At 40.2% G+C, this 13,213-nt stretch overlaps 2 protein-coding genes and 1 pseudogene across 2 annotated transcripts in view; 2 read left to right on the plus strand and 1 right to left on the minus strand.

Annotated features, from left to right (window-relative positions):
- The window catches only part of tbck (TBC1 domain containing kinase), a 33,113-nt gene extending 30,194 nt beyond the window's left edge, over nt 1-2,919 (plus strand). Inside the window, exons 25-26 of the mRNA XM_067497609.1 lie at nt 512-671; nt 2,294-2,919. Of these exons, the coding sequence (XP_067353710.1) occupies nt 512-671; nt 2,294-2,404 (271 nt within the window). The 3' untranslated portion in view covers nt 2,405-2,919. The remainder of the gene's footprint in view (nt 1-511; nt 672-2,293) is intronic.
- A 1,904-nt stretch (nt 2,920-4,823) lies between these two features.
- On the minus strand, nt 4,824-4,921 carry LOC137124717 (U6 spliceosomal RNA; annotated as a pseudogene).
- Nucleotides 4,922-7,734: 2,813 nt separating this feature from the next.
- Nucleotides 7,735-12,952, plus strand: LOC137123190 (hydroperoxide isomerase ALOXE3-like). Its single transcript, XM_067496549.1, has 6 exons — nt 7,735-7,788; nt 10,844-11,013; nt 11,190-11,311; nt 11,697-11,797; nt 12,264-12,434; nt 12,655-12,952. Exons 1-6 carry the CDS (start codon nt 7,735-7,737, stop codon nt 12,832-12,834), a joined length of 798 nt encoding a protein of 265 aa, XP_067352650.1. The 3' UTR covers nt 12,835-12,952.
- The last annotated feature ends 261 nt before the right edge of the window (nt 12,953-13,213 follow it).

Consider the following 13,213-nt stretch of genomic DNA (forward strand, 5'->3'; position numbering starts at 1 on the left):
TAAGACCTCTGTGGAGTAAATCAGAGCAATCTAGATTTAGCTGTCTGTAGAAGAACTGGCATGTGCCTCTTGTAATTCCTAGGCCCAAATTTAAAGCATTAGGCTTTTTCAGCTGGTGGAAAATTAACGCAACATTATGTATATTCAGATTTTATGTGTTCTTCCGGTGGCTTGTATGGTTTGGTGAACACAGTAATGTCTCACTTTTTTAGCACATCTTTCAATAAGTTGTCTTCTTTGTTTTATCATGATTATCCTTATCACATATTCATAGTAATATCTCTTACTCTTTGTTCTTCTTACCTCTTAGGAGACACTTTGATAAGTAGTAAATGCACTGTAATTGAGGCATCATTAAACTGACTTGATATCATACTGTTTATTGTATCCATGCCATTCAAGGATTTTATAGTTCTTAAGAAAGTTAAGTTGCTACGGTAATTTAAATGAGGCTAATCTCCTTCTCACCTTACAAGTTCAAAGCTGTGCTCCCTAACTTGGCTGCCTCTAGCTTCAGCAGAGGCCATATTTCTGGCAGCATCAACATTCCCTTCAGCACAGCGTTCGGCCCTGATGGTGAGCTGGTGCAGTGTCCTGCAACCGGAATCCTTCAGAACTACAGAGGACGTGTCATTGTGGTCATTAGCCATGCCATGAAGAGTGCTGCTATGGTGAGAAAGCACTCACACATATACACGTACAGTACACATATGCAGCATACCAATACGCGTGCTGTTTACAGCAGGCTATGAAAGTGTGCTAATAAAAACACATGAATTAACACACAACACTATAATATTTTATTGGATTGAATTTATGACTTGGCATGCTGACTGTAATAAATGCTGTTGGCAAAAGCATTCCCTTTGAACAGCAGATATATCGCCTTTCATACAGGTTCATGCAGTCTGATGTGCTTTATAGAAAATTGACAATAAAAATGAACGATAAATTTACATTTACCGATTTGGGGCGAGGCTTTTATTCAAAGCAACTCACGGTTGAAGTACAAACTGAATGAAAAGTTAGTTAAGGAGAATACAGTGAAATCATAGTGCCATATTCTCAGATTGTCAGTCAGAAATTACTGAACTATTAGATTGATTGTCATGAAGACTTGTCTAGAGATTGACAGTATTGTTCCCTGATGAAACCGGCAATTTCTGAACGACTGTACCATGAATTCTGATAAAAACTACTTAAACACACATAAAACTTTTATTAAATTTGACCTAATTTGTTTAATCACTATGTCAAAGCAACACAGTGGCCTTACACATTCCCATCAGCCTCAGTGGTATATTGTGTTGCACGTCAGTTAATAATGCATATATCATATTAAATTTGATTAAAACTGGTACAACCTCAATATATGTACATTTACAAAAACTGCTGCTTTCTTTACACTTCTGTGTAGAATCAAAATGATTATTTTGCACCAACATCTGTCTAAATAAACTTGTATATATGTAAAAGAAAGGGCTATAAAACTTACCATTTGAAAAGACTTTTCAATTGAGAAGAATTTTTTTTTTTTTTCTTTTTGGTAATCAGTGTTGTTTTACACAGACATTAAAGTATCAAATAATATAATTTATTATCATTTTCATCATCACACAGGCATTAAGTAGTATTCTAAGTATTACTATTACTATGATCATTTCCACAGATCTCACCTTGACGAAACCTTTGCCTTAAATGCCACAAATTGTATGATAAACCTCAGTAATTCAAACCTTTAATTGTTCCTGTCCTAAAATGAAAGGTCAACTGAAAGTGCTTAGTAGTGCCTAAATGCCATTCACATCTACAGTATATGCACTGCGCTAGTGACATTATGATTAGCTCTGAGGCAAAGCAATGAATCCACTCAGTGTGTCGTCAGGCTTTACTGTGAACCTTTAACATTTAAGCCCCATTGTGATTCAAAACTAAGGCTGATTCTTCATGCTAGGTTTTTCCCCAGGCATTTAAGTATTTTTTTTTTTTTACGTGTGCTTAAAAACAGTCATCAACTTAAGCACACAAATTGGGTTTTGTTGTTCTGGGATAGCAACATGGATGAAACTAATGATAATTTTTATTTCCTCAGTCTCAAACTCCTTTTACATGAAGCATTAATATGCCAAGGAGTTTACATGTTGCTGAACAGTTTTTATTGTGTAAAGATGTTATTTCTCAAGCACTGCCACTGCAAGGGTTCTGAGCAAGGAAAACAACATGACCCTGGTTGGTGTGAGTCTGATCCAGGTCATAACCCTCTTTTCTTTTTCTTTTTTCTATTTCTGCACAGTTTGCAACACACTTGGTCAAGGTAAATTTCCCACGTGTTTGCATCCTGGATGGAGGGATCAACAAGTTGAAGCCCACTGGACTGCTGACCGTCCCCTCCCCTCAGATCTGACCCCATTTCTCAGCCCCAAAAGGAAAAAGTGGAAAGACTGTAAATTGCCTAATGAACTGATACTAAAATAATGAAAAAACAAAACAATTTAATCATTGTATGTAAACTTTTTACACATTCTAGGTGGTGCAAAAATTGCATTGAAAAGCTCTCCCTCTTAACCCAGCTGTATTTTATTCCATACTTACAAGGCATTTATTTTACTACCTCTTTCAAAACCCCTATGGCAGGCTTTTTTTTTAAATCACCTAGAAACTGAGCTGCGTGTGACCAAATATCCTACTGAATGTCTCTGTTCTGAGCCAATTGATATAGGGAAGTGTATAAAGTGTGTGTGTGAGAGAGAGAGAAGATAAATAATACAAATATTTGTGCATTTGGTGATTTTTGCTAACAGTATTTGCTGTTTACAAGTCACTGAGTTATGTCTGTATTCTGCTGTGTTTGCAATGTCATAGAAATAGGCTACTATCATGTCACTATTGTTTAATTAAAACAATTTTTAAATAATTGGATTTCATTGTAAATCTTTGTTGTTGTTACATGTGCTTAAAACTAACACTTTAACTCTAACATTAATATGTAAAGCTGGTTTTGTAACCTTTTCAAATATTTTATTTGTTTTATGTTGATGCCTCCTTTACAGCCAGACTCACTGGCACCAGTGCAGGGAGTGAGGCTTTGTCTTGTAATAATCAGAGAATTTCTGTGATTTCTGTTTGAGTTGTAAGGTTTGCAGCATTCTCATTTATTTCAATTTGACATTGACTAATACCTGAAGGGCTGTGCAGAGCAGAGTAAATTGATATGAAGTCTCATAACATCGCTAGCTTCATTTGCAAAATGTATTATAGCTTTAAGGTTTACTTTCATTAGGTGTCTTCCGACCCAAAGTTGACTGTTGCTACTGTTCCTGCTCCACCTGTCCTAGAAAACTGGTTCTGATAGAGCTGAACAAACAAAATCTCCCACTTATCTGAGAAGCATTGTGGTTCCCTGCCAAGGTAAAAGTAAAATCACCTGAGGGGAAACAACTACCACTTTCCTGACTACCACTGCATCACTGACAGTTAAGGCGCATTACTTCAGAGTGGGATCAAGCGTGATGGAATTTGGTTATCTAACTTCTTCTGTGGTATTGATTTTCCACAAAAGACAAGCAGGAGAGATGGGGCCCTGCAAGCTCCACTACACTGATGCAAACTTATACTTGAAGCAACACTGAACTTCTCCTCATAGCTAGAAGCCACTTGACATATTGCAGCCTTAACATTAACCTGTCTTTGTGATTGACTGCAGGCAGTTCGGGCAAGTTTTGGGACCTACAGTGCTGAGTATTGTTAATCTATAACTAGCCTTGCCTCTATATATTTGAAGCTGCTGTGGTTACACTAGTTTTCCAGAATGTTAATTATCGACTAGTCTCTAACAATAAGTACCAGAAAATATGTGCCTCCGCAGCTGTCAGCCCACATATTTGCCAGTAAGCAATCTGCATTCAAATCCTGTCTTTTCCCACACTGAAAACTGAAGTTAATAAGGTGGCAGACAATTGTCTGATTAATATGGATATATAACTTCTCTTGTGGCTTGTGGCACTGCAGGCCAGTATATTCAGTGATCCCAGATGGATTAGATAAACACATTGGGACATTTAGCATCTTTCTGCAGAGGCTACATGAAATTAATGTTTTTCCAGTAAATGTACTGGATTATTTGGATTAATGCTACATTTACTATACTAATAATAACTTTTCTTTGCCACACTTTCCACCTTTTAGAGGTTGTTAGCTAAATCTGGACTTTAGCATTCATGTTATAAACAGCATCAGAATCATTCCTCTGACTTAGTCTCTATACTTTTGTATTTCAGGTAAGTTTTATTTCAAGTGGAGCGAGTAGTGAGCTTGTGTATTTTTACTACCTCTGTGGTAGAGATATTGTATAAGATGCCGCATTGAATATTTATGAAGTGTAGTTTACTTACATATTCTAAAACTAGTCCCTAGTATCTACTGTAGACACTGTATAGTTTGCTCTTCTCGTTTTTCCCGGTTGGGATGTGTATGGAGAACCTCACTGCAAGAAGGCAGAACATCCTCTGAGATCCACTTCTCTTTCACACAGAACCAGGAATTCTACACTGCATCTACAGGGTGAGGTCCTCAAACTGCATCAGATGCCTCTAAATAGTCGCTTATATAGCGCTTTTATCCAAAGCACTTTACAATAATATTGACTCCCATTCACCCATTCAAACACTCACACTCATGCACCGATGGCTGTGGCTGCCATGCAAGGAGCTCACCTTACTCACCGGGAGCACCTTGGGGTTCAGTGTCTTGCCCAAGGACACTTCAACATGTAGCCAGGAGCAGGGATCAAACCTATGACCCTGTTGTCAATGGTCAACTGCCTTACCAACTGAGCTACAGTCGCCCCATGTCATCCTTGCGCAGGGGCCATGCTAATCTTCTCTGTATCGTTTCCAATTTGTCATACGTGCTGCCTGAGCAAGCAGGCCAGTATATATGTGTCTCTATATGTGTGTGTATTTAGCTACCTGCCAATCAAAACCCAGCTAAAGCCTTTGCTTATATTGTCTAGGTTGACAGAGCTGCTCCTCAGGGTAAAAGCTGAGTTCACAAAGAAGTGCAATGATATACATTCTACTGGCTGGATGTTGTGGGGCAAACTAACTACGCACTGTACTATCATGGTCCTTGATACAGTAGCAGTAGTTGTATACTTAAGCTTATTCAGATATTCAAAATAAAAAATATTCCTAAGACATTTCCGTTTTATTAAAGCTTTTGAGAATACTGCACGTAATCGACACTTAGACTTTGAAAGTAGAAACGGTCGACTCATATCGTGAAACGTTGTTTACCAATGTCGTTTTTTACGTGAACTGTTTAATTAAGCTGGCAACAGTAAAAGATTCTTGTGCTGAGGCAAAGTTATTGTACAACATACATCCTTGATAAACAATAAACCAACAATCCAGTCCAACGGGTTTAGGCCCCTTGGGGTTTTCTGACATCAAAACAAGCTCAAAATTAAAATGATTGTGGCAGAATTCTGGTTGGATATTGAACCTTCTGGGCAGAATTAATTGAGCTCAACTGAATTTGTTGGTTTCGTGGCACAGACCCCCGAGAATTTGAAAAGTTATTTTCAAACGCTTGCGTTGTCTATTCCACAACTAGCTGTGATGTGTACAGTTGTCCTGTTAGAAGTGTGTTGCGAACGTGTGCAGGAAGAACTCCATCCACTCTGTGCAATCTATTAGGTCCGTTAGCCGTTCACTATAGGATGATGTAAAACTTACTTGACTGTAGAAAGTGACACCAGTGTTCATGGCAACAAGTTCATGGCAGGATGGGCCATGATGGTATCTGGGTTGTTTCTGACAATCTGAACCAATGTCTTTAGAGCTGCGTTAGAGAGTTTTGGTCTTTTTTTGTTTGTTTTGGGGTTTTTTTAACACTATGGAACATGGTCCCACCTCCCAATCACTTTTCAGTATGTACAGTTCAGTTGTGTGAACTGATAATCTAGGAATCTGCAGTTGTTTAGAAATGGCTCCACAAGGTACCAAGAAGTTTTATCTCAAGCATGGTGCAACTAATGAAGCCCCTGATCAGTTACCTCAGGTGTTTTTGAGAAGTGCTTATGTGGGATCCTGTTCAGAAAGGTAAACATTTTGAGTGCAATAGTCAGTACTTCTGCCAAAACACCCAATTTATAATCAGAGTTGAATAATTTTGACTGTGACTATATTTAAATAAAAGCCATGAATTCTCTCTCTTAAGAAAAACAGTTCATTGATTCCTTTCTGACCCTGAGCTATGTAAAAAAAAAAGTTCCACCTATAACCATATCCAGATTTGACAAGCTGACAGATGAATGTGACTAAAACACAAATCAATTTGAATTATAAATCCAAAATCATGAATTTGCTTTAAAGGGCTAGAGAAATTAGTCTTTCAGTGTAAAAATTCAACCAATGCAGTGCAGTGTGTGTGAAGTATTTTTCTCAGAAAAAATACACCGATGGAGTAGAATAGATTAGAAAAAGTTCTGTATACAGTCTTATTTGTGAAAGTCTGCTTCCCTCCAGCACTGAAAAAGACATTGAAAAGTGTTCTAAAATTAACAGTTTGCTCTGATGTCTATGTGAAAGGGATTCAGTGGAAGTGGGAATTGCTTCTTAAAGTATCAAACTGAAAAACACACTTTACAAAACAACAAACATGTCTCTTCCTGCAGCCCAGCAGTTTACTTCAAGCAAAACACCAAGCAAAACTGCAATGATCCCACGATGGTGGAATGAGCTACCAAACTCTGCACGCTCAGCAAACTCACTCCCAATATTCAAAAAACAGCTGAAAACAACTTTTCTGCATCCTTCTATGCACTTAAATCTATTTAAAAAAAAAACGACTTTTATGTTCTTTCTCACACTTGCATCTCGTGAAATGTGAACACTTTTCTGATAGGACTTTGCTTTGAAGTTTTCTCCTTGCTTGCCTTGTAGCTCACTTGTAAGTCGCTTTGGATAAAAGCGTCTGCTAAATGACTAAATGTAAATGTAAAATGTAAATGTAAACTATCTCTTAAAATATCAAACTGAAAAACACACTTTCCAAAACAACAAACATGTTTCTTCCTGCAGCCCAGCAGTTGACTAACAATTCCTCTAGGGGGAAGGATTCCGTGGGAGTGCTAAGTTCCTCTTAAAATATCAAACTGAAAAACACACTTTCTAAAACAACAAACATGTCTCCTCCTGTAGCCGAGCAGTTGCCAAAACAATTTTTGTGCTGACTGATTTTGCATATGCCTGGCTGAAGGTGTAGCTGAAGCTATTTTTGAGGAATGGGTGGATGAGGTGGTGCAGGTTTCCCAGAGCTAAAGAAATTAATTCTCGACAATTAAGTGACATCTGACATTGAGGATTATTAGCAAACATTTATCATAAATTTCATAATAATTAATAGTATTTATATTTAAACCACCTGCCCCATAGTGACTAGGTCCCCCTTTTGCCACCAAAAACAGCCCTGAACCATCACGGCATGGACTCCACCAGATCTCTGAAGCAGAGCTTGACATTAACACCAGCCAAATGTGGGTAACACAGTCACTCCTGCTTTACACATTGGTTTGAATTTTCTATATAAAGCCATCTGAAATAATGGCAATGCAACACTATGATGCTCCGTTTCCCATGAGCACTACCTGCACACAGACTATGCTAATTGCTAATTGTTTGATAACTGTCCACGGACCACAGGGTCAGTGGTTCGATTCCCGATCCCGACTACATGTCAGTGTCCTTGGGCAAGACACTGTTGCACAAGTTGCTCCCAGTGGGTCAGGTGAGCAACTTGCATGGCAGCTACTGCCATCGGTGTGAACGGGTGAATGAGAAGCAACATTAGAAAGCGCTTTTAAAACTACATCTTCTTCTTCTTCTTTTCCTTTAGCCTGTTCTCTTTCAGGGGTCGCCACACCGAATCATGTGCCTCCATCTAACCCTGTCCTCTGAATCCTCTTCTCTCACACCAGCTAACTTCATGTCCTCTCTCACTACATCCATAAATCTCCTCTTTGGTCTTCCTCTAAACCTCCTGCCTGGCAGCTCCAACCTCAGCATCATTCTACCAATATATTCACCATATCTCCTCTGAATATGTCCACATCACCTCAATCTGGCCTCTCTGACTTTATCTCCAACACATCTAACATGAGCTGTCCCTCTGATGTCCTCATTCCTGATCCTGTCCATCCTCGTCACTCCCAAAGAGAACCTCAGCATCTTAAGTTCTGCTACCTCCAGCTCTGCCTCCTGTCTTTTCTTCAGTGCCACTGTCTCTAAGCCAAACAACATCGCTGGTCTCACCACCATCTTGAACATCTTTCCTTTCATTCTCGCTGATACTCTTTTATCACACAACACACCTGACACTTTTCTCCACCCGTTCCAACCTGCCTGCACTCACCTCTTCACCTCTTTTCCACACTCTCCGTTGCTCTGAACCATTGACCCTAAGTACTTAAAGTCCTGCACCTTCTTCACCTCTGCTCTCTGTAACCTCACCGTTCCACCTGGGTCCCTCTCATTCACACACATGTATTCTGTCTTGCTGCAGCTAAGCTTCATTCCTCTCCTTTCCAGAGCAGACCTCCACCTCTCTAGAGTTTCTTCCACCTGCTCCCTGCTCCCTGCTCTCACTACAGATCACAATGTCATCCTCGAACATCATAGTCCATGGAGATTCCTGTCTAACCTCATTTGTCAGTCTGTCCATCACCAGAGCAAACAAGAAGGGGCTCAGAGCCGATCCTTGATGCACACCCACCTCCACCTTGAACTCCACTGTCACACCTACAGCCCACCTCACCACTGTCTTACAGCTCTCATACATATCCTGCACCTCTTAAACATACTTCTCTGCCACTCCAGACTTCTTCATACAATTCCACAGCTCCTCTCTCGGCACCCTGTCATACGCTTTTTCTAAATCTACGAAGACACAATGCAACTCCCTATGACCTCTGTACGTCTCCATCAGCATCCTCAAAGCAAAAACTGCATCTGTTGTCTCTTTCTAGGCATGAAACCATATTGCTGCTCACAAATGTTCACCTCTGCCCTTAGCTGAGCTTCCACTACTCTTTCCCACAACTTCATTGTTTGGCTCATCAGCTTTATTCCTCTGTAGTGTCCACAGCTCTGCACATCTCCCTTGTTCTTAAAAATAGGCACCAGTACACTTCTCCTCCAGTCCTCAGGCATCCTCTCACTCTCCAAGATCTTGTTAAACAAACTAGTCAGAAAGTCTACGGCCACCTCTCCTAGACACTTCCATATCTCCACATGTATGTCATCAGGGTCAACTGCCTTTCCACTCTTCATCCTCTTCAACGTCCTCCTCACTTCACTCTTACTAATCTTTGCTACTTCCTGCTCCACACCAGTCACCTCTTCCACTTTTCGTTCCATTTCATTTTCCTCATTCATCAACTTTTCAAAGTTCTCCTTCCATCTTCTCATCACACTCCTGGCACCTGTAAATTTATTTCCATCCTTATCTTTAATCACTCTAACCTGCTGCATATCCTTCCCATCTCTATCTCTTTGTCTGGCCAACCTGTACAAATCCACCTCTCCCTCTTTAGTGTGCAACCCAGCAAGTACAAGTCCTCATGTGCTCTTTGTTTGGCCTTTGCCACCTCTACCTTCACCTTACACTGTATCTCCCTGTACTCCTGTCTACTCTCTTCAGTCCTCTCAGTGTCACACTTCTTCTTGGCTAACCTCTTTCCCTGTATACACTCCTGAACTTCCTCATTCCACCACCAAGTCTACTTGTCCTCTTTCCTCTTTCCAGATGACACACCGAGTACCCTCCTACCTGTCTCGCTGATCAAATTAGCTGTAGTGGTCCAGTCATCTGGAAGCACCTCCAAACCACCCAGAGCCTGTGTCAGCTCCTCCCTGAAAACTACACGACATTCTTCCTTTTTCAACTTCCACCACTTCGTCCTCTGCTCTGCCTTTGTCCTCTTAATCTTCCTCACCACCAGCGTCATTTTACACACCACCATCCTGTATTGTCTGGCTATGCTCTCCCCTACCTATACTTTACAGTCACTGATCTCTTTCAAATTACAACGTCTACACAAGATGTAGTCCACCTAAGTGCTTCTACCTCCGCTCTTATATGTCACCCTATGTTCCTGCCTCTTCTGGAAGAAAGTGTTCACTACAGCCATTTCCATCCTCTTTGCAAAGTCTAACACCATCTGTCCTTCTGCGTTTCTGTCCTGAAGACCAAACCTGCCCATCACATTCTGTGATGGGTAGAACATGGTAGAACAACTTGAACCCTGCTCGTAAGCTTCTAGCCTTGCTACCTATCCACCTGGTCTCCTGAACACACAGTATAGCCACCTTCCTTCTCTGCATCATGTTAACTAACTCTCTAGCCTTCCCTGTCATAGTCCCAACATTCAAAGTCCCTAATGTCAGTCCTACATTCTTAGAGCTCCTCTTCTCTCTCTGCATACGAACACACCTTCCTCCCCTCCTTCTTTGTCTTCGACCAACAGTTGTCCAATTTCCACCGGTACCCTGTAGGTCAACAGCACCGGTGGCGGTCATTGTTAACCCAGGCTCCAGCCGATCTGGTATGGAAGTCATTGTCATGATTCGCATGTTTAATTTGGCATGTGTTTTACATCGGATGCCCTTCCTGAAGCAACCCTCTGCATTTATTCAGACTTGGGACTGGCACAAGAAGACACAGGCTTGTGCCCCCTTGCGGTTGCATTACATTACTACACTGTTGCATAAGGAATGTATTTTTCCAATACTGTGAATAATATTATTCTCTGGATATATTCTGGATGTGTTTGTCTGTACCCTAGTTTGCAGCATCTGGTGGAGAGGCTATGTTCACAATTCTGAAGGGATCATTGTCATCGGTGACCTACAGCTCCCTCTGTATCCCAGAGGACATTGCTGAGCATGGACTGGAAGATGTACCAAACTTCTTCTACAGGGATGATGGACTCAGACTTTGGGAAATCATTTACAGGTATTATAAGGAGTTTTAGTTATATGTCCTTTAATTTATAATATATTTGAAAATCATACATGTTGTGATGATGTGTAGTACAATACTGTAAATAATATAATATAATAGAATGGTTATTATATTACCTTTTTACTACTACAGTTTGAATAGGTTTTACATATCTACATTTCTCATAGGTTTGTGGACAGAATACTCAGCTACTATTACAAGAATGACACCGAGGTCCAACAAGACACTGAGCTGCAGAAATGGATTGGGGACATTTTTGAACATGGCTTCCTTTCCCAAGCAGGCACAGGTGAGCACTACAGAAAGACACACATTTGTAGGATGTTTGCACTGGTGTTCACATTTGTGTACTGTTGTAATACCACAGCAAATCCAACTTTAACTCAATCGTCGAAATTACATGACAGCATCTTTAAGTAATGCAGTTTAGACACTGAGCCCCTAACAGCCCATTCCCCTCCCCAGCTGTGCAGTGCCGGTCCAAGCCCAGTAGAAATTGGGGAGGGTTGCGTCAGGAAAGGCATCCGGTGTAAAAACTGTGCTTGATTTGGCACAGGTTTTGCGCCAAATCAAGCACAGTCAGCGGACAATGATCCGCTGTGGCAAGGACAAAAAATAATAATAATAATAATAATAATCTTTAAGTAATGCAGTTAATTCTCTCTGATTCTCAGGAATTCCACAGAGATTTGACACTGTGCCTGAGTTGGTCAAGTTTGTCACCATGGTGATCTTCACCGGCTCATGCCAGCACTCAGCTGTGAACTCTGGACAGGTGAATTTACAGGGATCATCATTCATAGTGATGTTATTTTTAGGAAATGGGTTGATAAGTTGATGCAATTTTCTATGTGCTGTTGTGTCTTGGGGAAAGACGCTGTTGCTCCCAGTGGGTCAGATGCATCCTGCCTGGCAGCAGAGCATGTGTCAATGGGTGAATGAGAGGCAACATTGTAAAGCAGTTTTGGACAAAAGCACTTTATAAGTGTCCATTTACCATTTATCATTCTCAGAGCTCAAGAAAAGTAAAAAAATCCAGTCTGACTTTCAGAACTGTTAGTGAGCCTTTAGAAAAGGTCCAACCGATGAACATATGGAATACATTTCATGGCAGTCCATTCAATAGGTTAAATATCAAACTGATACAGACTAAATCAAAGTAGTATTTTACTGTTTGGCCTGAACATCATTTTATCAGCAATTGAAAAGTCTGAAATTTTTAAATTGTCTATTTATTGTAGTACGACTATGGTGGCTGGATGCCCAACACTCCCATCACCCTACAACGGCCTCCACCCACCACAAAGGGGACAACAAGTGAAGAAACGATGCTGCAGACGTTTCCTGACATCAACTCAACAGTGCAGGGCATGGCTACCATGTGGCTACTCAGCAAGCAGTCCTCTGACTTTGTAAGTAATTTAGACTTGATGAAACATTACTTAAGTCACATCTGATGATATTCAACTTGTGTAAAGTAGACTTATACTATATATTATGAGCAAGCCACATTGTTTAAGCTATTGAAAAAACCCTTCTGCAGCTGTATCTGCACCTTTACACTATATTGCAAAAATTATTTCACTTATTTTAGAATTCTTTTATTTTGAAATGTATCATTGATTTCATCAGGTTCCCCTTGGCTGCTACCCAGAAGAGCATTTTAGTGACAAGATTCCCTGCCAGCTGATAAAAGATTTTCAAGGAGAGCTTCAAATGATAAGTGCAGACATCAAAGCCAGAAACAGCACTGTGAACGTGCCGTACACATACATGGATCCACCTTTGGTAGAAAATAGTGTGGCCATTTGAATATTGTATTAATATGTTTGACAGTTTTTTTTTTGTTTTTTTTTTACTGATACTACAGTGGAAAGAAACTACTGTGAAGCCATTGTATTCTGATTTGTGTCTTTATACTGCTTCAGTGGTGGTGATGATGGAAATTTAAAGACACAAGACATAAACAGGCCAGATTATCAAAAACCAAAAGAAAACCCCTAAAAAACGTTGTGAAAAAGTAACAAAATACAATAACAAACTGACACTGATAATAATAGTTCCAATAATGAGAATTTCCTCCAGATTGGTTCACTTTGTGCCTGTTGTCTTTGACACTGTTAGATGAGATAGGGAGCCTGCGGACATATATAAAACACCACACACATCAGATTCTTGTAACCCTCCTCCC

This window comes from Channa argus, chromosome 3, assembly GCF_033026475.1.
Source record: "Channa argus isolate prfri chromosome 3, Channa argus male v1.0, whole genome shotgun sequence".
Lineage (NCBI taxonomy): Eukaryota > Metazoa > Chordata > Actinopteri > Anabantiformes > Channidae > Channa > Channa argus.

What these genes read in the sequence shown, in the direction of transcription:
- LOC137123190 (XM_067496549.1), top strand. Translation starts at nt 7,735, where the DNA reads ATGTCAGTGTCCTTGGGCAAGACACTGTTGCACAAGTTGCTCCCAGTG. An exon ending in CTTTGGGAAATCATTTACAG is followed by an intron (nt 11,014 to 11,189) that starts GTATTATAAGGA and finishes CATTTCTCATAG; the next exon opens with GTTTGTGGACAGAATACTCA. An exon ending in CCTTTCCCAAGCAGGCACAG is followed by an intron (nt 11,312 to 11,696) that starts GTGAGCACTACA and finishes TCTGATTCTCAG; the next exon opens with GAATTCCACAGAGATTTGAC.